Genomic DNA, 26,337 nt, shown 5'->3' with positions numbered 1-26,337 from the left:
TTTGTTCTTGGTTGAGAAAGGGATTGAACAATGCAAATCTCGCTGAACTAATAAGAGTTATGTATGGGCATTTATACAGAGTCCCTTTTATATGCACATACTTCCACTTTAAAAGAGCGGCCTGCACTTTTTTTTTACAAGTGAGTCTTCTGCCATGCATTAAACATATAATGATACAGTACATGTTTAAATTAGCAGGTATTGTAGTACAAAGCTCACCTTACTTTTACTGATGTATGCGGTAAAGAGTTGTGGGAACATGGATCAAGCTACCCAGCCATGATGTTGAAACTGATAACCTGGCTTCTAGAAACAGCTAGTTGAGATCCTTGAATCTGTTAGCTTCTAAATACCAAATGGACTTGATGGGCAGAATAACCTCCTCTTACTTGTACTTGTCCTTATATTAAGGGTCATCATGCTGCGAATGCTTTAGAGCCAGTTGCTCTTATTTTAACATCTTTTTTTGTCGGCTGTTTTCTGTATGACATGAATTTGTGGTCATATGTTTTTTCTTGACTATGTCTTTAAATGTGTTGTGTAGGTTTAACTTTCAGCGCAGAACTGTAGTTTTTGTGTTCATAGTAAACAAAAAGCCACAAACAGTGAAACATTTATTTAGTGAAATTGTCTCTAAGGAAATGCGATAAAATCGGCTCCTGATTAGAACCATTTGGAGTCATGGCCATTGGGCATCAGGCAGTTAACTCTGACGGAACCCCCTCGCCCCCCCCAATTCACCTCCAGCCCTTTGGCTTGTGTCCTGTATTGTAGCTGTTGCCGAGTAGCAGAGCAGAATTCGTCTGTTTGGGTTTCCTGGTCAAAATTCTCAACGTCTCTTCTGTCACGTCTGCAGTCAGTTCAGGTTTCTGTCAACTTCTGTGTGAAAGGGCACCCATTCAGTTTTGAGATGCATGTTTCTATTCAGTTTTAATTTTTTTTTCATGTCATGGTTGGCTTTCTATTAGTCTCTCTCTTACCGGTTGGGCTCCATGTGGACGCTGTCATCGGTCAGACGGTTAGTCGGTAAAGACGGTGCAGATATTAAAAAGTGCCATTGCACAATGTTCAGAAGCCCATTGGTAAAACCTGAAGTCCTTCTCTGAAAGGTTTACCACAGTGGATTAGAGTTAAAGTAAAAAAAGCATTAACGGGTGAACAAGTTGGGCTAAACTAGGAAACGGGACTGCTTTCATTTTGTTAGGGAGTGAATGAAGGGTTTGTTGATGTGTTTAAGAGCCCAGAGGTTTATTTGTCAGATATACATGCAATGAAGAAATTTTCTATAAAAAAAGGTATCACATTTCGTTAGTGAAACAGTGAAGTAGCTCTTCATATTTTTCTAAAGACTGGGAAAATGGACGAATCTAAACTTTCTGCATTTTTATGTTCATCTAGCTTCCTGGGCTATGTGTATTTTTAACTGGGAGTCTATCTTTTTAGACCAGCATTTTTAATTTGGACTGGGACTTAATTAGCTCATGGCAGGAGATTAAACCAAATAAAATTCATTTATTTCATTCCTGATAACATATGTTCAGAGTTCACTCTTCATTGTTCTGTTTTTAAAATATTTTATTTTTTCAGATTTACAAGTAGCTGGCATATAAACATTTAGATTATTTCAATTTTTCAGGTTTCCATTTTAAAAATCCATCTGGAAATCAGATGGCCATCTGGTTACAATGTTACAACAACTAATATCTGTGAACAAAGCAACAGTAGCTATTATAGATATACTGTATAGCAGTAGATATATAGCTTATGTTCTCTCTTTTTGACCTTTTAAATGTACAGAATAATTGGAAGACAAGTTATGAATTAAATGCATATTGTTTCTTTTGAGCTTAATCTTTTTTATATTTGAATTTACAATGCTTGAGGTTAAATTTATTTTTCATCATAATTCAACAATTGTTTTAAGCATTTAAGTATGTCAAGTGTTGCATTCTTAACCTCAGAAATATTCAGCATCTATTGAATATTGTGTTCTGAAGCTCCTCAAAAATCTACAAAAATACGCAGTTAAGTAGTACAGACACAACTGCCTTTTCTTCTTTTGAAAATTTGAAAGAAGTTTGAAAATCTGTTCTTCTTTTTTTCAGCAAAAGCCCTTGACTTAAAATTTAGAAAAGAAATGCATTTGCACTTAAGCACACCAACTCAGCGCCTACAGAAACCTTGTAATCTTTAACAAAAATGGACAGAATGCTTTTGCATTTAAGGTCACTTCTATCAAGTGGAAAGCTGCTGTCCTGAGGTAGTGTTTTAACGTTTCTTCCTGCCTAACTGCTTTTCTGTGTGAATTTTAAGGTGAAGGGCCTTTCTAGTAATGCACTCTCTCCCTCAGAAACCCTGCTTCCTGTCTCAGGTGCCCAGTTTTACTGCCTGATTTTTCCTGAGAGAGAATTTTAATAAAGGGTTTTGCTCTATTTCTTGGGATTTATTTGGAGATTTCTGAATTATTGGACAGTTTTTCAAACTTAAATACTGGGAAAACTTTCATATGGCTGATCTTGCAAAAAAAAAGCTAGTTTCTTTGAGATTAACAGAAGACAACCCAGTATTTGCTTTACAGGGTGTGTTTAGTGGTGACCCCCCCCCCATTGATGACTACACTGTTGTACAATGAGTGTTATATCTGAATTTGATTAAATTCTTAATCAAGTTAACATTACTTTTAAACTTTTTTTCTGTTTTTACAATTCAGTTATTTTAATTGATATTAGCTGTAGTGCCACTAAACTGATCTTTTTTCCATCTTCTACCTTATATTTTAAAGAGTGGAGAACCAGTATTGTTCTGCTGGGCTGAGAACGCTGTACCTAGGGCTGCACAAGACACATGCAAAAGAGAAACCAGGCAAAGGGCACTGTGGTTCTTAAGGAGATCTGTACTGCAGTCGATTTTAGTTGATTTGAGATTTGGGATTAGAGGGAAGCAGGCTGCCACAGAGCAGTAGGTTTTATATGGCTTCCTGTGCAGACTTTTCTGATCTGGAGATAATGACGCCAGTAAGTGTTTGAACCATGAGCTCCACCAGAGCTGTTTGAGAAAATAACCTTCTTTCCCCTTCCTCTCTGATAGTATGTCTGTAGTGCATCTGTAACCATGGCAACCAGGGTTAGCGGTTTATAGCAAGACAGGATCTGTCTGTCAAGACTTTTAGATAAATTTAACAGAGGGTGTAGTACCTTAAGAACACTTTTTGAATTTTGACTTTAAAGCCTTTTAATGTCTATTTGGGGAACCATGTTTTTTTTTGGATTAAAGAATGCAAGTGCTCCATTTTGTTTTCAACAGTATTAAATTGCTGACGGTTAACATTCTTTCAATGAAGGACAAAGGGAAAGTAATAGTATTCATGATATTTCTGGTCTAAAAATCAGAACAAGCAAAGCTAATGTACTATTTGTTTTTGCAAATGTCCCTTTCAATGCAAAATTAATCATTCCAAATAGCTTATTTCCTATGTCTTATTCCTATGTCTATATTTTTGTTGAGAATAGGTGTGTTCAGTCACAGTGGGTGTTTCATGATATAAGAAGTGTCGAGTGAATACTCCCTCATGTATGTACTATTTAGTGATACATCCATCAATAATACTTTTTTAATACAGTCTTATGATTAGAAAAAAAATGAGGTCAGATTTTGTCACCATCAGACATGGTGAAAAGGTTTAAAATACCTCTGCATGAGAAATGATGCATTCAGTGTTTCCTTCAGGTCTTCAGAGCTATCTCATAGATAGCTGCTTGATATTGGGAGCCTGCTGGGGAACTGTTTAAACACTTGAGCTAGTACGCCACTGTTAAATTTCCTATTTGCTGACATGTTGTGTTAACATGGCAAATGGACAGCAAAGAAGGACATGTTGAAAATCACACATAATGTGAAAGGTAAGTTTTTAAAAAACAAAACTGACATTTTGACGTTTCACAAGCACAAGCTCCATCAAGATGAATGGTTGAGTCAGAAAACAGAAAGAAGACTGTTCCACACAAGATACTGGCTGAAATGGAGGTGGTTAGGAACTTGAACCCTTTCCATTTTCTTCTTTTAAGGGATTTCATGATTTCACCTTTTCCTACACACCCCAAACATGAAATTATTTTCTTTTCACTGTACGTGGTTTCATGAACCACTTGAGGTAATGTGGCAGGTGGGAATGAGATTTGCTGAATCTGTAACTTTGTGTGCTTTCTGTTGACATCAACCATTTGGCTTTGCTTTTTACTTTAATTATTCTGTGTGTAATGAGCCTGAATTGATGTAATTTCGGTATTTGCTCCTTTCCCTTCCTTAGGTATATCCACCATTGTCCAATGAAGCTGAAATAGCCCACACCAAAAAACTGTTCCGAAGGAAGAGGGTTGACAGACGGTAAGCAGAAGTATTCCATATTACAGTTTTCATCCCTTTCCTTCTCAGTTTACCCTTGTAACCTTGGTTTGAGATGCGCATAGATCTCATCTAGCACCAGTAAAGATGGTGAATGAAATTTGCCGCTATTAACTTTGTACAACAATTTTAAAAGTGAGTGCAGTCTCTTGACACCCTCAGAACACAATGGTCTTTTTGTTCTAATCTTTTGTCAAATGTGCTACAGACTTGGAATGCTGGCTTCAGAGTGCTGAATATGAAAAAATATATACAGAGAAAAACTATGCATTTTACTAAAGGACTTACTCCCCGTAGCCTTTTAACAACTTAAGTTGTCAGCAATTTGATGTGCAGTCAAATTCAAATCTTAATAATTATCTTTTCCTCTTCAGTGTATGTTTTTCTTTATATTTTCCTTTATATGTACGAGATTCAATGTTCTTAAGACAGAAAACATCTTTATAAATTATTCTAGTGGAAAATGTTTCATGGTCGCTAGGTAGCATCTGGAAAGAAAATGTTTTTGTTTCTACCATAATGTAAGTTTTCTTGAATTTTGCTCAAATTTAAAGTCAGTTATAAGATGTGTGGTCTACACTAGACGTAGGAAAGTTAGCAGATATCATGGAATACCAAATGTGAGCATAGAGTGTTGATGCAGTTTTTAAATACTCTGTTTGCGGAATTGAAATCCCCAATAAACCCTCAATATGTTTTTGTGAAATGATCACCTACATCCAAGTTGCTGGGATCAAAATGGAAACGCCATTTATCCTTATGTGTGTTAAGGTTGACTTGCAACTCAAGTAGACCAGATGTAACACATAGGCTCAAGTTGAGGCTGGACGAGGGTTTGATAAGGCTCACTGAGGTTGTAGCTTGTTTTTCAATCTCCTTTATCTCCTTTATGTTTCCTTTTGAGAGTTGATGGCATTATTGCAGTGTTATTTTCCTGACGTGAGCAATAACTTATACAAACTATACTAAAGTTGCCCTAACAATGGAAAGTAATTAAATAGTAATTTTAAAAAATAAAACACTTTTAAACATGTGTGAAATCAAGGCTCCACTTAGTCCTGGACCTAAGACTTGCAAAGCTTGCAGCAGGCAGCACAAAGAGAGCCATGTAATTGCTTCAGCCACAGACCTAGAAGTGACAGAAGGCCCATTCGCGAGGTGGGGTCTGTGTTAAAGCCCTTGATTACTCAGGCAGCTCCTGCTAGTTTCCTTCCCAAACATTCACACTTCAAAAGCATGTGCTCAGTCCCGCGGACAAAACATTTGGGATTTTTATCCTCTCTTTCTCGCTGTCATTTTTTTTCTTTGGAGGAGGGTGGGGGTGGAAGTGGCTTGATTGGATGGAACTTCAAAGCAGAATGGATGTGTAGCAGTTCGCCACACAAAAGCTGTATTCATCCAGCCTTCAAGGGCTTCAGGGGAATTCACACTGTCTCTACTCCCTGTTTTTCTTTTTCTGCTGCTCATCTATTAGTGAACTGAGTAGGACCAATTCAGTTACAGATTTTACACCGGTGCCCTTCGGTGGCTTTGAAAGGTTCTCTTAAAATTAATTTTAAACAAATATTTATATGTCCCTGCTCTGTATGCATAGTTTCAAGTGCATTAAAATACAACAAGACAGGGTTGGGTATGTGTTGGTACAGTGGCACAACCAGAAATGGGATTCTCCTGAGTGACGATTTAGCTCTATAATCCAGATGTAGCAGGTTTGAGTCTGGATCATATCTCTAGCCGACAGTGACCAGGAGTTTACCAAACAGTCTGAGGGCTGCCGAGGGTCAGAACGGCTCTTTTTGGCTAATGGCAACACATTGAAACCTAAGACTTCCAGACCGCTTGCAGGCTTGTCAGAGAGGGTCATGCCTCTCCTGCAATCAGCTATGAACCTCTAGTATGGGACTGTGTATGCCTGAGTGGCTTCAAGGTGGGCAAATCGGAGTCTGCCTACACTTCTTTATTCTCCCCGTGTGCGTTTACAGGATTCGTTTCCATGAGCTGACATGTCAAAAACAGTTGGGAATACCAAATCACTGGGTATAACAAAATAATTGGCAATTCTCAATTTAAAAAAAAAGATGCCGTAAAATGTCATTCTGTTCGTGGCCTTGTCATCTTTGTAAAAACTGGCCTGTAGTACTTTAGTTTTCCTGAGATCATTATGGAGCAGTACTGTAAGTTGGCATTTCATAAAATATTACACCTGTATGTAGTCCAATCTAAATGTTAACAGATTTATTTAGATGTCTGGAGCAGTTAAAGGGAAGAGAAGTACAGTAAATGTGTTGACTAAGAGGCAGTGAAGAAGAAGACAAAGCATGTTATAAAGTGAAATTAGTTAACCTCTGTTTTTAACACTGAACTGCTACTACTTTGGCCTACAGTGTTAGCTTTATAGCCAAAGTAATTTCACATCTGTTTATAGTGAACTACTTAACAAAGGAAAAGCATCGACTGAGCAGATTTGTCACATTTTAGAAAATACCAAAACAGGACTAGAAAACTCTATAGAAGACTAAACCCTTTATGCAAGAGCAGAAACAAGCTTGAAAATGCTACCTATGAAATGAATTTTGGTATTTGCAGACATTCTTTCCCTTTTTTTCTATACTTTGTATGAGAGAAAACAGCAAATAAGTATAAAGAGTGTAGAATATAAATCAAGTAAAGTTAAAATTGTACAGATTATTACTAAGATCTTATCTTGAATGTTATGTTCAATTTTAGTTCCCGTGTCATAAAGATCTTGAATGGCATTTACTGTACATGTATTAATTTGGTAGATGTTTTTATGTGATCAACATGCAAACAGTGAAAATAACAGTAGCATTTCAGTTCTGGAATTGACACAAGGTAGAATAAACAGTTAAATCTGAGTCACATAGCCAGATCTACTTAATCACTTTAATATTGAACAGCGTAGCTTTGATTAAACTTTTCAGAACCCTCAAAGGTATTGCCAGTCTATACTCTGTGCACCTTATCAGGAACAATAGTGAAACAAGGACTGTGGAATAAGGAGATGTGATGAAGAGTGCAGTCTAAGAGGTAGTAGATTTATTATTGGAACAGGAGGGACTAGATCAATCATGTTCTACTGAATCTTGTTGAAGCCGCTACCCTAGCTTCCTTCAGGAAATGGCTGGTTGAGTTCCTCGGATCAATTAGCTACTAGCAGCTAAATAATTTAGATGGGATGAATGGCCCCCACTCACCTATAACTTTTCTTGAGTCACAGACAAGAGGACATGATTGTTCTGCAGGAACAGAGCACAATTAATTGGTTTAAGAGAAGCTACCAGCCCAAAAGTCCCGACATGACAGAGGTGACCCTAGTCAGCTAGAGGTGTCTCAAGTGCACTCACAGTCAGACAAATACACCCGTGTACCATGCATCATTATGTCAGTGCATATACTGAAAAAGAAAACTAGCGTCTGACCAGAATAACAGAATAACATAGACCCACCCAGGCTGAATATGTATGCAGTCAGACCTCTAGAATGACAGCAGAACATTAACGTTCTTTAATTCCATCCTAAAATAATAAACTATGTAAACCCTAAAATTCCTGAAGATCACATTCAGTAGAAGTGGTTGTGAAGTTTTCATCGTGGCAGCAGATTTTAGTTTGACTTTGTATCCTGGTTCTCGAAGACATTTGTAACTTAAAATTCAAATCCCTGGACACAGCCAGGCTCACTGCTCTATAGCATACTGTATTTGGGTTTCGGTCATCTTTTCAGAAAATAGTCTTCTTTATCTGCTGTTAATAAATCATGCCATAATTTTCCCCTTGGGTCGCAGTCTGAATTGTATGGAAACCACACCAATGCATTGGGATTGGTCAGCATTTTAAAGGCATCTACCCTAAGGTGTTCAAGCTCCTAACATCTGAGTTTTGCCAGCTAGTCTGCTTTTGCTTTTGGGCTTGTTTGTAAGAAGGGCTAAACAAAGGACAAATCTTTACCCTTTGCACAGAACATACCATGACGTCAAACGATTCAACTCCTCTTTTTATTGACCATGAAGGACAGTGCAGAATACACTACGGGGCATTGATTTTTCAAAGGGCCCCTAAAGGACTTCAGAGATAAGTGTGGGAACGGCGTGAAGGAGGGGGGGACTTCCGCAAAATGACATCCTGGAAATTTCTAATCTCAAGTAACTGTGAGTACAGTAGGTAGTTGTTTGAGTCAGGATATACAGTATAACACAGACATTGCAGTTCCAATGCTTATTAATTTTGTGCACTCCACAACCTTATCTCTTTCCTCTTCAATGACACTCAGTACAGCAGAATAATTTTAACACGTTGCTTTTCTATCTAGCTTTTACCAGTCTGGAGTTGTCCGACCATATCCACTCTGAAATCTGTCATGCCTCATAAATTAGAAGAGCAAACCATTGTGAAAAGGGCAAACTGTGAAAACTCCTGACCAATGAAACAGGAATTTAATGATAAAATAGGCTCTGGATGTTCAGTGCGCTCATTGTCATCTACTGTAACATTTTGGTCATTTTCGACAAAGTCAATAAAATTCTCATTTTCCAGAAATGTAATGTATATAAAAAGTGACCCATTTTATTTTTAATTTATAAGTCCAGATTACTCCAGTTGTCCATTGATATAAAGCCTGTTCTGTTTTTTTTTTCTCTGACACTTTTTCCTTCTTATAATACACAGCTATGATGTAGTTTTGTCCATGGCACTAACCGGATTTTTTTTTGGAAAACTCTGCTCATTCTGCTGTTCTATTTTTTCGCATTGCTGTTTTTATTATGAGGACAAAAATACTGTCATGTTCCAAATAACTGTAATGGTGATGAGTAAAGCATTCTTACTGTGTGAACATGAAGTAATGTGAAATACTGCCAGACTCTTTATAGCAGAGCTTTAGAACACCATAGCTATAAATGCAAAAGGAGCATTTGGCCCATCGTACTCTACTGGTTGCTGCTGTGGTAGAATCTCAGCCATCTGTTTCTTGAGGCATCCCAGAGTTGCCTTGGAAAACATTACTGGGCACTTTGTCCCAACAGATATGACTCATTGTGTAAAAAAACTTGCACTAAGCAGACCTGATCTTCACCTTCATTTGGTAACATAACTCCCAGTTTCTTTTAGAAATGTTACAGTGGACTTCTACAACAAGAGCCAGTTAAATTTAATATGTTTTATTGGGTGTTTTGCTACATATAGCTATGATAGTAACAATTTTTTTTTTCAATCTCAGGCTTCTGGTCTAAACATTTTAAACTTCTTTTCCTGCGATGTTTGTATTTTCTGAATGGCATTCATATGGTCATTATTACAGGAAGGTCTTTTTGTCTTGTTAAACAGTATAAGAATCTGTGGAATTTCAGTAGGGTATGCACAGGCGTCCTACGCTATATGGCAAGGGCACAGTTAATTACATACCTGATCTGTGTTTGTATTAAGCATTGAATTTAATGAATTGATTAAAATAAAATTTGCATTTATGAAGCAGTTTTCACGTGAATTTCACCTGCTTGTAGTTGGAGGCTGGTTGTCACATCCTCTGCGGGTTGCGATGTTATAAACTGCAAAGTGTGGTTTCTAAGGACTGCATGAAGCCTTTTCATGCTGTTCATGGTCAGTTTAGTTTTGCTTTAAAAAAAGTACTGAATGGCTGCTTCTTTGTTTGGGGATTTTATTATGTGTACCAATAGACTCTCAAGCCAATCAAGCTATTAGCTAATAGCTCCCCAGATTTAGCACTCAGGTCCTAACTGAGGGCCATGGATTTCTTTCACCCTCTGTTGAGTCATAGTTTTCTAGCTCTAGAGAAAAGCAGAATGTAAATTATGATGAAGCCGCCTCTAACACCTCTTCAAAAACCAGTCATGCTTGCTTTAGCGATCAGCAGCCAGGACAATAGCACCCCGTTCTCCTAACGACTTCATAAAGAGTGTGGCCGGGTATCGGAGTCAAAAGAAGACCGATGTGCCTGATGAATGCTCCTGCTGTGTCCCTGTCTTGTGCCTCTGGTGTAAATACAGTCCCCAGCTGCGGTGATGGAAGTCTGCACTAATCCTGCTTGGAGGGGAGGCTGGTTCCAGGCCTCCCTTTGGCCCATATCACCCTTCACTTGTGTAGCCTCTTTTATCAAGAGGAAAAAGCTCAAACCAGCCCTCCCATTCTTGGATGTAATTGTGCTCTCATTCTGTTTTTCAACTCCTTTTTTGCATTGTTTGGCATTTTTTTTTCATGATATCTCTCCCGAAGGAATGGCCTTTGAATGTTAGAAATTTAGTTCTGTTTCGCAAAGATTTATGGGGGAAAAACTCAAGAAGGTCAGTGTTTCTCCAGGTCAAGCTATTGACGTCTTGAGAAAATTGTCCATAGCAAGTGTTCTGCCTTTGGATTTTTGAGTGCTGACACTGTCTGGCAGCGGGTGTTAATCTTTGAATGCAGAGCTCAATGAATACATGTACGATGGCAAAGCAAAATAGTGCATATTCAGAGTCTGTGCTGGTCACTCCTGATGTGGTGTGAGGACCTCTTCTAATTGAAATTCAGTGATTAGGGTGAAAAGAATGACGTAAACAGTTTAGCAAGGAGTTCTTGGAAGGTTCCCAGCTGATGCTGTAATTGTCAGTGGCTGATACAGTTGGAAGCAATGCTGTTTTGCTTTTAAACCAGTTCTTAAGAGAATGTAGTAATTGGTGTTCTGATTTTGTTAAACGGTAAAAAGAACCAGCTAGACAGCTTGTTCTCAAAACATCCAAGTACAGTCACAAAATCATGCAATGTAATTGAAAAATTCGATATCAGAACAAGGCAAAGGTGACAAAAAAGGTTGAGGCAAGATTAAAAAGAATCTGGGACTGTTCAATTTATTAACTAGCAACACAAAGTTAATATGTATAAAAATGCAAAAATGTCTGTGAAATCAAAACATTTGGAAGTTTACAATTCAGTTTGTGAGTTGGCAAGGAAAAACGGAAACCTCAACAGCATGCTACATTTTGCCTAAAACAGTATTTATTTTTTTTATGGTTGTTAGTGTTAATGACTTTTCTCTGTGTTGTAGTGCACTGTTCTCAGAGTAAAACATTTTTCATAACCTTTGCATGGGCTTTAGCAGACATATGTCAGTAGATGGCGCAACTGCAGAATCACTGAAACAATACCAATAAAACAACCATACAGTATTTCCTCCCTCTGATCTGCTGTGTTTCCGGGAAACTTATGTCTAGTGCACATTGTTCCTGGTCAGGGTGTGATAGATAATGTATACGTTTAAAAATTGTAGTGTGCCATTGTAAAACTATTCAGGAGACTGTCTGAGAGGGAAAGACTAAACACAAAGAAGAGATGCAATGCTGTTGCAATATCTGTGAAGCACACTGCAATGTTCTGGGAACACTGACTTCAAATGCCCAGAACCTTGTGACCTTGTGGTAACAGTTTAGTTTGTCATTCCAGAGGACTTTTTTGTGTTCCTGTTACAGGTTTATGGGTTGCATAGTCAGGTCTGTCAGTAAAAGAAGTTGGTCTTCTTTTATCTAATTTTCTTGTTTTAACATGTAATTACCTAAGCTGATGTTTTTTTTCTTTTTTTGCCTATATTAATATTTTTCACTGAAGCCACGACCAAAAGTGATTACAACCCATTGTTGTCTGAACATGGCCTGTTAAGTTCACAATGCATACTTGGTTCCTGTTTATTTTGGGAATGTGTTGTTTTAGGGTAAAAAATGCTCATGTGAAGAAAAATACTGTGGGTTCTGTTACCTACTTGACTTTTAGAAGAGTCAGCAGTTCTTCTTTTAGTTAAGAAATGAAACATTAAAAATTGAACATGTATTGTCAGGTTGTGTCAAGGTGAGGTACAGTAGCCATGCTGTCAGTACAGGTTATTGGATTACGCTGCTAGTAAATTGGTACAGAGCACTGACGGCAGATGAGATGAGTAGAAGGGTTTGTTTAGGCTGTGTTAAAGCGCATAAAAAAACATTTACAGAATGTGAGTTTGTGCTCCAAGCCTTCCGGTATTCGAAATACATGAATAGAAAAAGGAGAATTACATAGTAGTAATAAATCCCCCCCACAAACCCCTCTAAAAAACACCCCTTGCATAAAAAACACTCTATGTTAAACTGCTTTATTCCTTGGTTTGTTTAATATAGAACTGCAACTGAGAGCAAAGCATAACTGAAGTTTAGCCCCAGAGAGGAATGGCTGTTTTTGGAAGCGCACATATGTTTTGAATTTAGCCGACATGTCAGCTGGTTTGAAATTAGGCTTGATTTACAGGAATGTGCTTCTTACTGCCTCGATTCAGGAAACATGTTTCTTTCTTTTTTTTTTCCTTCAGTGTTTTAAAAATGATACTTTAGATTCTAGAGGGCTCAATTCCTGCTTAACCTTTGTTTGACTTGGTTTTCTACATAGACTCTCGTGATTGCATATAATGTTCAGGATGTTTTCCTTTAATCAATGCCTGATAATAGAAATAAGAAATAACCCACAGTATGGAGACTGTGCTGGAAAAGGGTGGGTTCAGGTTCCACAACTATAGAGCTGCCACCATTGTGTCGTGTGACTCATGTGAAGTGGCAGACATCAAGGGCTGTATGATGAAACACATGTCATATTGTAAAATTACAACATGCACAGCTATGTTTTGCATTTACCCACATATATGACTTGACATTGACATTTGAAGTAACAGTCTCTCGCTACTGAGTGAATAGCTACAGTGTAACTTTGGATCAGTCAGACTTATTAAGACCACAAGTCATTGTAAGTAGTGTAAGACTAGCTTGGATGAACTGGTCACTGTATCTTGTGATCACTGACTTCAAAACCAACCAAACCTGGATCTAAAACAACTGTAAAACAACAAAGTACCTGTTGTATTATTAATAAGGACTTTCTTAGCACTGTTGTCGCTGTCTCAGATCAATCAGACAGTAATCTGAAAGTGAATCGTCACTGCCAGCAGGGTGCTATTGCTCAAATTCCCAATTTAGTTATGTAATGGTACCATTTATTTTATCCTGATGCAATTATAACGTTTTTTTTATCAGCTCATATTAGCATTTATAGATTGGAAGAAATTTACAGTCATGTGAAAAAGAAAGTACACCCTCTTTCAATTCAATTGTTTTACATATCGGGGCATAAATAACGGGGCAAATCTAGCCTCTCTCAGACAACACATAACAGATTTCACTGTCATTATTTATTCAACAAAAAGTAAGCCAAAATGCAGAAACCATGTGGGAAAAATTAAGTACACCCTTACTGCTTCCATAGGAATTAAGAAGGTAATTAGCAGCCAGGTGCTGCTTATCAAATGCACTCGATTAGTTGATCATCAGGAAGTGTGACCACCTCTATAAAAGCAGAACTTTTGGCAGTTTGGTGGTCTGGATCTTTCAGGTGTTTGTTAACACCATGCCAAGGAGAAAATACATCAGCAAGGAACTCAGAAAAGCAATTGTTGCTGCTCATCAATGTGGGAAGGGTTATAAGGCCATTTCCAAACAATTTGAAATCCATCATTCTACAGTGAGAAGGATTATTTACAAATGGAGAATATTCAAGACAGTTGCCTATCTTACCAGGAGTGGGCGTCCCAGCAAATTCACCCCAAGGTCAGACCATATAATGCTCAGAGAAATAGCAAAGAACCCAATAGCTACATCTAGGGATCTACAGGCCTCGGTTAACATGTTAAAGTTCATGACAGTACAATCAGAAAAAGACCGAACAAGTATGGCTTTCATGGAAGGGTAGCCAGGATAAAGCCCCTTCTCTCCAAAAAGAACATGGCAGAACAGCTTAGGTTTGCAAAGCTGCATCTGAACAAACCACAAGATTTCTGGAACAATGTCCTTTGGACAGACAAGACCAAAGTGGAGATGTTTGTTCATTATGTGTGGACGAAAACCAAGCACAGCGTATCACCACAAACGGTGGTGGAGGGGTGATGATTTGGGCTAGTTTTGCAGCCACAGGACCTGGGCATCTTGCAGTCATCAAGTCGACCATGAACTCCTCTTTATACCAAAGTATTCTAGACACAAATGTCCAACAGCTAAAGCTTGGCCAAAATTGGGTCATGCAACAGAACAGTGATCCCAAGCACACCAGCAAATCTACAAATAAATGACTGAAAAAGAAAAGAATCAAGGTGATGGAATGGCCAAGTCAAAGTCCAGACCTCAACCCCATTGAATTGCTGTGGCTGGACCTTAAGAGAGCTGTCTATAAACAAATGCCCTAAAACATCAATGAACTGAAGCAATGTTGAAAAGAAGAGTGGGCCAGAACTCCTCCAAAACGACGTGAGAGACTGATAACTCATACAGAAAACGATTACTTCAAGGTATTGCTGCTAAAGGTGGTTCTACAAGCTACTGAATCATGGAGTGTACTTTGTGTTTTTCACACATGGCTTCTGCATGTTGGCCTATTTATTGTTAAATAAATAATGACATAGTAATCTGTTATGTGTTGTTTGTCACCTGAGGTTAGATTTACCTAATTCTAGGACTGGTGAGGACCAGATGATTTTTTGTTATGTCTTGATATATGAAACCATAGAATTGAAAGTGGGTGTACTTTCTTTTTCACATGACTGTATTTTCCATGTGTGACTGTTCCAGTGTGCAAAACAAGGGATTATTGGTGCTGTAGTTCCCTACTGATTACACAGTGTGGAACTGCCAGTGTTTGAGAAAATTTTAAGGTTACCTTTGTTTAGTCTGTCCTCAATACATGAAATCAAATTATATACTATAAACACAAGCACATTTAATTACTTGAATAGCTTAAATCAAAACCCTCCAGGCCGTTCTCCTTCAGTACATTCTGGGTTTGTTGTACACAGTGTATTGAAGCAATGCAAATAAGATTTAGCCAGAGAAACAGCAACTTTTGATCCTGAGATTGTACTTGAACAGACGGACTCAAGTACCTTTCTTTAAAGAGAAGCCCTGGCTGAAGAGTGAAGTATGAGCTTTGGAGTAGAGACAAGCTCTTTGAAAGAGCAGACATGGGGTCAATAACCAGTTTGTTCACAATGAAGTACTACATGTAAGGGCTGCCATTTACAGTATGTAATGTCAGATACTTTCACTGTGGCTCAGATTAGACTTGAAGTTTGTAACTGCATCTCTGCAAAGACCACGAAGAAACACATTACAGTCCCCAGTGTAGCCTTCTATTGTGTGGAAGCTCAGCTTTAACTTTAAAGTTTCATGCAGACAAACTGGCTTCCTTTAAACAGCAGTGGAGACAGAATTGTTGCCATTTGTCCACTTGGTGGTTTTGGGGGATCTGCACAGGAATATAATTTAGGTGGGGATATTACTCTGTAAGGCACATGACCGACATGCACTGCAGCTCATCTGAGCAACAGCACAGGTAGGGAAAAAATAGAATCATCACAAGTACTGCATATGTTGTGAAGAGGTTGATTTGTGTCAGTGATGTACATACCGTCTCAGACTATTGCCCATCTAAAAATCATTTCACTGTAAATGTGCATAACCTGCCCTCGCAGAAATAAAAGGTGGACAACACAGGGCAATTAACTTTAAATGAATTTTAAACTGTTGGGCCAAAGTCTAGTAGAAGTTGGGGTATGACATCTTAGTCTATCTGTACCATACTGAGCTGTTCTTAAAATGGAAATACAGTTATGGTTCACAACTACATGGTTGGTATTTTGTGTTTCTCATGTTGAGGGGTGTGGTGTTTTTCTGTATGACAAACAGGTTTTACATAATCTGGAGGCTAACTTTAAAAGAACTTGTGTAGGCATGTCTATTAGTATTAAAATACTATGATTAGCTACAAAGGTACTAATTTCCATTAATGATTGGTTGTCTTATTGAACTAAGTGAAGTCATACTTCCTGTGATACCACATTTCTGTGTCTCCCTGTTCGTAAATTTCATCTTGTATCTCACTACGAGTGGCAGAAGACTGGACAGCACACAGGATGTACTATAGCATTTGGTGTGTTACACTTGCACTGGTATTCAGGAGCCTCAACTCAAATAGTTTCCCTCAGAAATGAAGGATTGTTTTGTTCTTACACCTACCATACAGGACCACGAGGAGACATAGTGGATTTTATACTGTAAATAAAACTGGTATAACCGTAAAAGTTTGTTTAAAAAAATTCATGACAGTATCCTCTTGTAATATGAAGCTTTTCTACTGTTCGAGATGGTTTATTGGTACAAAATTATTGACTGATTTATTTTTATTTAATGGCTGATTGAATTTAGTTTCTTTGAATTTTTTTTTGCTATTTTACTTTTGTTGAATAGAGACAACTTTATAAATTCTTAATAAAATGTTGTCAATGACGCGTCATACCGCCTCCATAAAGTCATATGGGCAGTGAGCACAGTTGGTTACAGAGCAGTGTTAATAATGCTAAGGTCATGGGTTTGATCACTGTACAGGTTCTGGACTAATGTTAAGAGGTTGGCTATACCAGTCAGTCCTTTTCATACCACCTACTGTATAAGCATATGTTTATTGTTGTTTTAATCTAAAACATTTCACTCTTAATAAAGGTGTTTGTTGCCTGTGTATGTTTTACTCCATGAGAAACAGTGTTCATTCCCTATTGGATTAATACAATCTTTATTAATCTCTGTTAAAATAAAATGTGAGAATTTAGGGAACCATGTTCACTTTTTCAAGGAAAAATAGGGGTAAGTTGTGGAAATAAGGGAGTTTTCATTGGAAGAAGCCGCAGAGTGGAAATGCTGCTGTGATTGCTTTCATAAACTTTTGCAAAGCACTGGATGTTCATGAGGCGTTAGCTTCCTGTTCCTGATATCCATGACAGAAAACGTGGCTTCACTTCCTGATCTGCGTCTTGATGCTTTCTGTTGAGCCCTGCGCACAAATCGGACTTTGAAATCCTTTCTTTGATGGAAGTCCCAGTGGATCTTGAGGATCAGAGCTGTTTGTTTTTTTTTTACTTCAAAGACTTAAGTTGTCAGGTCTATAGGAAATTAAAGGGGAGTCAGCCTGATCAATAAGGGATCTGCAAGTTATCATTTGGTTCCACTCTGAGCCACTGACGCATTCCTACACTAAAGTTTAGCCATTTTACATTGTTTTGTTTTATTTTGTGTGCTGCCCCCCGCATCTCCTACCCGTTGTTTGTACGTGTTCCCTGCTTCTGCCTTGTTTGTTGTTCTCCCTCAAGCCTCCTCTCAGTACCTCATGCTCTCCTGCTTTTAGACATGTTCATCTCAACCAGGAGAAGTTAACGGTGGTGCTGACAGCCGGTGGAAAAACAAAAGGCGAGAGGTTAGTCAGACCCTAGTGGTGAGAAAAACTGGGCAACCCTGGTCGTGAGGTGGCTTTTTATCAGTGTGGGTCTTCCACTTCTGCATTCTTGAAGGAGGTGGTTTTCTAATCTCTCCAAATTGAGAAAAAGGCTTTCATTCACGTGGAGAGCTTAGCGCTCTAAGAAACATAAGTTCCAGGGGAACCTAAACTGTGAAAATCACTCAACGACCAGGATTGCTTCTCCTGGGGGTCAACTGGGAGCCCTTATGGGGCTGGGCATTTCGTGGGAGCTGTGACACTGACTGCTGCAGTGCACGATTGTGATTTTACCAATCAACAGAGCTAATATGAGACCACAATCAATAGTGCCCCTATACCGCAAGTTGAGGTGCACACTTGGACCCATGACTAGGAACGCCGTCTGGTGAGCAACACTTAGGTTGAGTGAAAGTAAAGTTCTGGTAGTGGCTGGAGTAGATAGGCTGTCAAAATTCAAGATGTGAGTAAGTGAATGATAACCAAAAAGGCTCCATGACTTAATGTCCCGCATGCAGGCCATAATGCACAGTGTCCAGTAATACATCTTCAGATGATTGCGCAAACCTCCAGATTCTCTGCCATACTACTGCCATTCCAGTCAGTCTTTATTTGCACATTTAACTAAATGATTCAGAAATTGAGGGTAACAAAGTGTTGCAATAAGATGTGTTTTAAGATGCACATGCTGGTCAGTCCTCCTCCAAATCTGAATTCCACCTGTCAGTTCTTTAGAACGCTGTAAAAACTAGTCAGTGAGCATTCAAGCCCGTCTGCTCCACCTAGTCAATTGAGAGTTATACTGTTCCTTCCTTTAAGTCAGGATTGGAAGGCAGCCGCATTGTAGCACAGCCTTCCTACTGACAGTTCACCAAGTCCTGCCCCTGTGCACTCACAAAAACTATGTAAAAGCTGTGTTCCAGGTCCCAAAGAGCTCATCAGAAGACATGTCTATATCATACATCTGCTAATCTGAAGTTATTAGAATTTGTGTCCTAATAAAATATTTGAACTTTTGTACAAAAAGAGTATTGTCTGGAATATTATGTTATTGACTGTGTGTGAAAGGTTTCTTCACCCATTTGTAAGGATAAATAGGTTAAATTAGATTACTGTTTTTCAGTTCCCGATGGAGGGACTGTACACTCGTCCACAGAAATCTTTTTTTTTCTTATTTTAAAATTATTTTAAAGGCTAGCTCTTGGCATTCAGAAATGTACTAGAAGATTTGCAAAATCTCCATTGTCCATAAACCTTGCCTGGCTTCTTTTATAATAGAATTTGATGGCTGGATGGCTGCATGGTCACTACTAACTGAACTAATGAGAGAAGTTAAAAAGAATTCTTTGTGCTAGAGAAATAATGTTTAATAATTCTGATCATGAGAGCCGTAATATATGCTTTTTGTTTTATATTTTTAAAGAAAGTTTGGGAGGGTTTGACCAGAACCCAGACTTCCTTCACCTCGGCTACCCTTAACACTTAAAGCTTGATAACATAATTTCTCAGAAAGCTATCAATATCATAGAAACCTCCCCTCTCTTCACCTGCATTTGTCTTTCTGCATTCCTTCTCCGCCCCATCTCCACCTTGGCAACTTGTGCTTGATTCTTCACTCTGCATGGGGGTCCTAACATCTTCATCCTACAGCCGGGTGGTTGAGCTCCAGTTAAGCAGGTTAAGTCAAAGCTGCTTATGCCTGATGTTATTCCTTCTGAAATGCTTTTTATCTTGTTCTTAGATCTAATGTGGTACCCTGGTAGAGCTGAAAGAAAGCATATCTCATACTAATAACAAAGGGCAAATCTTCATGGGGCATGTCAGTTGAAGATCCAGCATTAATCATTTCTCAGATGGAACTACAGTTTTTCATTTGCTTCCTACCATGATATAAACCTCAACCTCTCTTTGTTTAAATATTTCTTTTCCTCCTCATTTTGCATGGCCTGCGCTAGATACCGGCTACCAAGCAAGGGGTTTACTTGAATAGGAATAGGATGTTCCTCTACATTTTAGCATGATGCTAGGGGCAAACATTCACTTTTTGCTGTAAGAATTGGCTTTGATTGGCAAGTAACAATCTCCACAAATGCTAAAAGACAGTTTCTTTCTTTGTGTGATGAGTTCCTGACATACAACAGAACGCACTGTGCACAACTTTACAACTGATTTTTTATGGGGTTAACTGCCTTCTACAAAATGATTGATTTTGAGATGTAATATCAGTTTTTGGTGTGAGACAATTATTGAACACATCACCTAAAAGCCAAATATGTTAGCCATTTTTCCTCAGTGACATCATAATTGCATTTATAAAGTGCTTTTCGTCCCTAAGGATAGGACACATTTCATCCAGTACTGAACTACAACACCCACCTGGAAGATGTTTGGCAGCCATTGTGTGTCAGCTGGCCCACTACACATTAGATCAGGTAGAGAAGTGAGGTATGGAATTGCTTTGTCACTTGAATTCAAGGGTAACTTATACTGTAGGACATGAAGTCCAATGTGGAGTTTAGCCAGGACACAGAGATTAACATTGCTACTCTTACTAAGATCTTAATTGACCAAGATTAAAGAGGAGCTCTTCTATGTCCTTTATGGAGAGGAAATTAAAGGTATATGTATACTGTAGAATATTGTAGTGGTATATTGTATACATGTAGTTCAGGTGGGTAGCTGCGTCAACATGCGTAGGCTGCAAAGGAATAAGATATAGGTTTATTCCATGCTGAAAAGAGAAGAAAGAACACACCTGAAGAAGGCTCCATGGCTGAAACATTGTGTTTTCTTTCTTCTCTTTTCAGCATGGAATAAACCTATTACTTGTTATATTGTATACATGACACAGTGCAACCTCTGCAGACAATGGCATAAACATAAATATGGTCATGTATGTGCAGTAACGGATTTATGTGCTTTATGATTGGTAAAAGCGGTGTTGCACTGTAAGGCAATTTTTTCATGCGGAACACAGTGTTCTCTTTCTGAAAACAGTCCTGGGATTTTAGTGCCCATAGTCTGATTGCTACGTATTTGCTCATTTACTTATTTAACTGTTGTGAGAAGACAAGACTGACAAAACCAAGCTACATGGAATTGTAGTGAATACAGTATTTTATGGCTTTCTCAACAATAAAATCCTGGCCAGTTTCAAATCAATCCAATTTCATTATAGGACTGTGTAATGTAGGAAAAATGCAGTCATTTTCAGTTCTGTTGTTGATGTGCTCTGTTCTTCATGTGGAGCAGATGTTCATCTGTTTCTCAGCTTATTCCTGATCTCGGTTTTCTGCTTGGCACTCCTCAAATACTTATTTCCACATTGTTCCTGGGGGAGTGATCAACAACGAACCAAACTCTTCCAAAGATCTCTCAGCAAGCCACAGGAGACCATCTGTGGTTATGTCGTTGTGTGTTTGGCCAGTGTGCTGTCAGTAGACATGGTGTTGGACAGCTGAATTTTCATAGTTGAGTTCCTGTGATGTCTCTTTAAAATGCAGCTGGCACATTGACAGCAGAAGGTTATGTTGACTGCCTCCTGCAGGAATCACTGATCCAAACAGGATGGTGTTTCTCTGAGCATAGGCATGGCAAGACCTAGCTGCTCATGCCCGCTTAAAGGAGGAAAAACACACAAGGTCTCATAGTTCATCAGTTGTCCAGGTCACTCAGCAGTTATGTTCATGCTCTAGGGACAGCAGTGTTATGATCCCTACAGTTGCACACTGGACTCCAGCTTACTCCACGCTGCAGGGTTTTTATGGCCTGCAGCCCGAGCAGAGACAGTGAGCCTCTTGTTGCTTTTCTTTGGCCTGGCAGGCAGTGCATTCCCAGCATGTGCGCCCCAGGCTGTGATTCTTACTCTCTGGGGTGGCACTTTATTTTTAAGTGCTCATTAACAAGTGTGCAGCAGGGCATAATTCAGAAAAGGGCCATAGCACCAGTTCTTATTTTAAGTAAGGTCTGTATTTACACTGTCAACACATTCCAGCTTTTCTACAAGAGGATTGGTTCATAGCATTAGGTTAACACACAAATATTTTATCATTGAACCTGGTGTGCTGGGTGTTTTGTAATTCACTGTGGTGGGAATCCTGTGTTCAGCAGAGTTAGTTATGATTTTTTACGGTAGTATAATTTTTATAGACTTAATTATAATGGTTAACTTTGCAACCTTTTAAAAAAAAATGTCATCACTGGAGTGGCTAACAGGTGATTCAGGTGGTAAAGGTGTTTGTCTCAAGCCTTGGTTGAGCTCTAACATCCAGCAGTTGAGAGCCTGGGTCATATCACTGTCCAGTGGTCGACTCACAGTGATGTCAGTGGCACGTGCAGTCACTGCTGAGCCTCCTGGACATTGCTGCAGGATTTCTGGTGTGCCAAAAAATGAATGGCTCAATGAGGATCCTGTTTGCACTTCTTCATTCCTCTCATATGTTCCTCTGTAATGGAGTTTCAACACAGTTGGCTGTTTTAAATTAGGTTTTAAATTTAAATTGGCTGTTTTAAAATTATTTAATAAAAATAACTGATAAAATATATGATCACTGTGATATACTGTTTTCATTCTCACAAAAATTGGCTTTATTGGCCTGCAACCATTAATATGTAGTGAATGTCATGAATAACCTACTTATACAACCCCAAAAATGAGTCACTAACAGTTTTTCTGACGAGAAACCTGTAAATCAAAGCCTTTCAGGGCTTTTCCTAGAAAACCTGTTTTGCATAATTCATAAAAAACACTAAAACCTCTTTTATAACGTGTACTTAAGCATCAAATATATGACTACTCATAAGCCTGTATTTTTTCTGCAAGGGTCTCCTTCTTGTTCTTACTATTAGGAGTTACAAGTGGGATTGAAAAACAAGTTTTTTTTCCACAAGCAGTTTGACAACCTAGATTTCTCCATGAAACAGACAAGATCCTCAGTTTAATCACCCAACCAAATGAGCTAGATATACTGAATGGCTACTTCACATTAATAACCTTTCTTATGTTCCATAAGCTTAACAAGATCTCTAACCCAGAATGTACAATCTCCAGAAACTATTCCAAGTGTATTCGACATGAGGATTTCAGCAGAGATAAAGTTGTAATAAACCGATAAACCTTAACCAGGTAAATAAGATGAAAATGGGTGATAATTTGCAGTGCTCATTTATACAGCAGAAACTTTTAAAGTAAGGAGAAATCTGAGTGAAATACATTTGCTTAAGGGTACAACAGCAGTACCCACCTAGGATCTCAGCTCATAGCCTTCCCGATTCAAGTGCATAACACCAACCCACACTGCCTACAGGACTGCCTGAGTCATGTAGTCAGTTTGAAACCCTGTCGTTACACTTAAAGCTTGATGGAAAACAAGACCAAATTGTTCCTTAGTACATTTAAAGAATGTATTTGCTGGGGGCCATATTTTAGTCAGTGATATTCCATCTTTGGCTCCTGTTTTTTTTTCCTAAGTGAAGAAAACTTAGAGTGCCTGAAATTACAGAAAGGCACAACGTGCTGAAAAAAAGTTGTCGTCTGCAGCTTATTGTGACAGAGCGGAAAGAACAGGAAAATATCATGCTTTTTTTTCTAAAGACACATAGTCTATTTGTCAAATCTGTTAAATACAATATAAATTTTATTTGACAGACATACTGTATGCTTGTGGTTGCAGTTCTCCAACTTCAAAATGAATGTTCAAGTACATTATGTGCGTGTGATTAGTGTAACAGCTCATTTTGTACAGTTTATTACTCTGTTTCTGTTGCATTATTAATATCATGGCTGTTATGCAGCATACTGGCTTACAAATCTTGGCTTGCTTCCTGGCGAGATGGTTTTTTTTTCAGATACAGAATAGTTACTATCCTTTAAATGGAGTAAAATACACCTTTGAGTACAATGAAGCTTCTGCACAGTGCAAGGTTGGTATTTAAAAAGTTAACTTTTTAATTCATCGACTTCCACATAGCCAATACACTATTGTTACAATACCTACAGTTCTGAGCAGTTTGCAAAAGAACAGCCTTCTTTTGAATTATTAAAAAATGCTTTTTTTGAATAAAAATGTGGTTGAGGTCTATGACTAAAGGTTACTGCTGCCTTTTTATATGCAAAATGACACGACACTGCAGTGATATGACTATATTGCTTTAAAAGATGTTATAAAACACTCTGGAGGAGACAGACACACAACAAGGCTATGATATTAAATATTGTGGGTGTTTATATAATGACCTTGATTCTCCAAAGTACGAGAAGAGTTAACATTAAGGACTGTGCATAAGTGCCGTATTTTATAGATTTTATAGACTAAAAATACTCAGAATTCCCATTCCAATTTTTATATTTGGCAGTATGTCATTGTGTGTTGTCAGTGCCTACAATTATATCTTTCTCTTTTAACATTTTGAAAAGTTATTTTTTCTGTCCTGGATTTAATACAACAGCACATGAATAGTGTTTGAGATTCAGTTATCATATCTGTTTGAAATGTGTCTTTATAATGTTTATTATTACATTTGCTAGATCCCTTTGTCCTTGCTTCTGTTTGACCAACTGGAAATATGTGAAGCAAGAATTATTCGGAAGGCCTTTTAATTTAAATCTGGTTACCACTGAATGGCATTAAGAAAGGTTTCTTCAGATCATACAGTGTCATCAAGGGATTATTCAAATCCCTTGTTAGTTATTCTGAACCTTCTTGTTAGAAGCAGTATTTATTAATCTCACTGAATCTGGCGCCATGCTTATAGCCATTTTTTTGTTTAACGTTGTGTGGTACTTATCTTAAGTTAACCAAATTTTCTGGTTTTGCTAACATTTTTCTATACAGCTCTTTCAGCTGAGTTTTCTGTAAATCCCTTGTTAAAGACCGTAAGACTGTGGGTAGGTAAACTCATTCATATAACATCTGCCTGAAAGATGTTCTCTGAGATTGATTGTTAGGGTCAGGAAGGGTTAACATGCATGAAGTTGTTGAATACCTTGTTCAGACCTTTAGGACATCTTATTTTGGGCTTGTCAATCAGAAATATAAATATACCTTCTGAATAAATGTTGTGCTTTCCCGGGAGAGAAGGGAAAAATTCCTCTGCAGCTTTTATGGGAGGTAATCATCTCTGATTTCCGATGCAATTGCAGCAATATTTGATATGAAATGGTCTCATTGTTGTTTCATCAGATGAGAGTTCCACAATAAATAATCCTTAAGTCTCTGTCATCAATATCTTCCCAAGTATTGAACACAAGCAAAACTGTAGTTTTATTTTCTACAGTATAGTACTTGGAATGTTGCAAGTGACAAAGTATGTAGAAAAGTAGTGCTTTATTCTTATATATCGCTATTCATACCAAAGTTTTCTGGGTGATCTGGGTGATCAATCAATTTCAGTGCATCCCAGCATAAAAGCAAATTGTAGAATAACATAATTCTTCTGTTCTTACACACACCTGTACTTACACCTTCAGCTGTGTTATTAAACTGCCATTTTTGGCTCAATCCCTGAATCCCAATTGTATTGAAACCTGGTGAGACACATGGATCACTTAAGGTGATCCTGCAGACATTTCAGACCCCTTTAGAATATATTTTGTATTCTGTCCAAACTGTTTTTGCTTCTTGCAGATACCCAAAAGTTTGTCTGTTTTCTGTCTGTATTATGTAAATACCATCTTCAGAGCACTTTATGCTTAAAAAAATTAATCTGTTCCATTGAAGTTATGTTTACCTTTATTTTTAAGTATTCATTTTTATTAATTAATTTCTTTATTAAGTGAATATTTTTTATCAGAAATGGGTTCATTGTAATATACAACAACTGGAACTACATGAATATTTCAGCCTGTAAGCAACAACTTTTGTTTTTAAAGGTAAGGCAATCTCAAAGTCTTTAAATTTCACTGATTTCCAAAGCTGATGAAAGTACTTTATCAAATTGAATTGCTTTAGATGTTTTTTTCTAATATTTTTCATTTCATTTGCCCATACAAATATCTAGCATTGGGACATGAATAAAAATCTTGTAGCTTCTGACCTTTGATCGCAATCTTTCAACATAAATACCAAGTTTTATTTATGGCATCCATTAACCACAAATTGACTTTCAGTTTACAGAACACATGCACATGAAGAGGCCAGGAGAACCATAGAATGTCAGAAAATATCATAATAAATGGATACTGATGTCAGGTTTTTTTTTAATGTTGTTTGCTGTCAAAATTTCTACATTTAGTGTTCAGTGAAGATTACTCTTTGAAAAATAAGTGTTCATAAGTGAAGAGCTGAACAATGTAAGTGGTAAAAGCATGGTATGAGAACGCATTTTCAAATTATTATCACTTAATTATAGGACCTTCTTGTAGGAACAGCGGTTGATTAATTTCCGTGCATTCCATCTGCACAGAAAAGTTATTTCTTACTCCCCATTGAGTTCTTAGTGAGCTCACTTCACTCAAGTCAACAAGCAACAATTATTCCTCAAGCAGTCCATATGTGAGATGCTGCCTTGCAGAGTGAAAGAGTGTGAAAACAACATTAGTAATGGCCTTTGACTGTGGTATTCCTTGACGTTTCCAATGATGTGTTAATTTTCTCAGCCTCTC

General features: G+C 37.9%; 1 protein-coding gene across 1 annotated transcript in view; it reads left to right on the top strand.

Moving 5' to 3' along the window:
* The window catches only part of ctif (cap binding complex dependent translation initiation factor), a 130,102-nt gene that overhangs the window by 61,058 nt on the left and 42,707 nt on the right, over positions 1 to 26,337 (top strand). Inside the window, exons 8-9 of the mRNA XM_088911033.1 lie at positions 4,307 to 4,383; positions 17,649 to 17,717. Coding sequence (XP_088767159.1) covers positions 4,307 to 4,383; positions 17,649 to 17,717 — 146 coding nt within the window. The remainder of the gene's footprint in view (positions 1 to 4,306; positions 4,384 to 17,648; positions 17,718 to 26,337) is intronic.

This window comes from Atractosteus spatula, chromosome 3 (genome assembly GCF_055471065.1).
Source record: "Atractosteus spatula isolate fAtrSpa1 chromosome 3, fAtrSpa1.hap1, whole genome shotgun sequence".
In the NCBI taxonomy this organism is placed as follows: domain Eukaryota; kingdom Metazoa; phylum Chordata; class Actinopteri; order Semionotiformes; family Lepisosteidae; genus Atractosteus; species Atractosteus spatula.
This window is presented reverse-complemented; position numbering and strand designations above follow the sequence as displayed.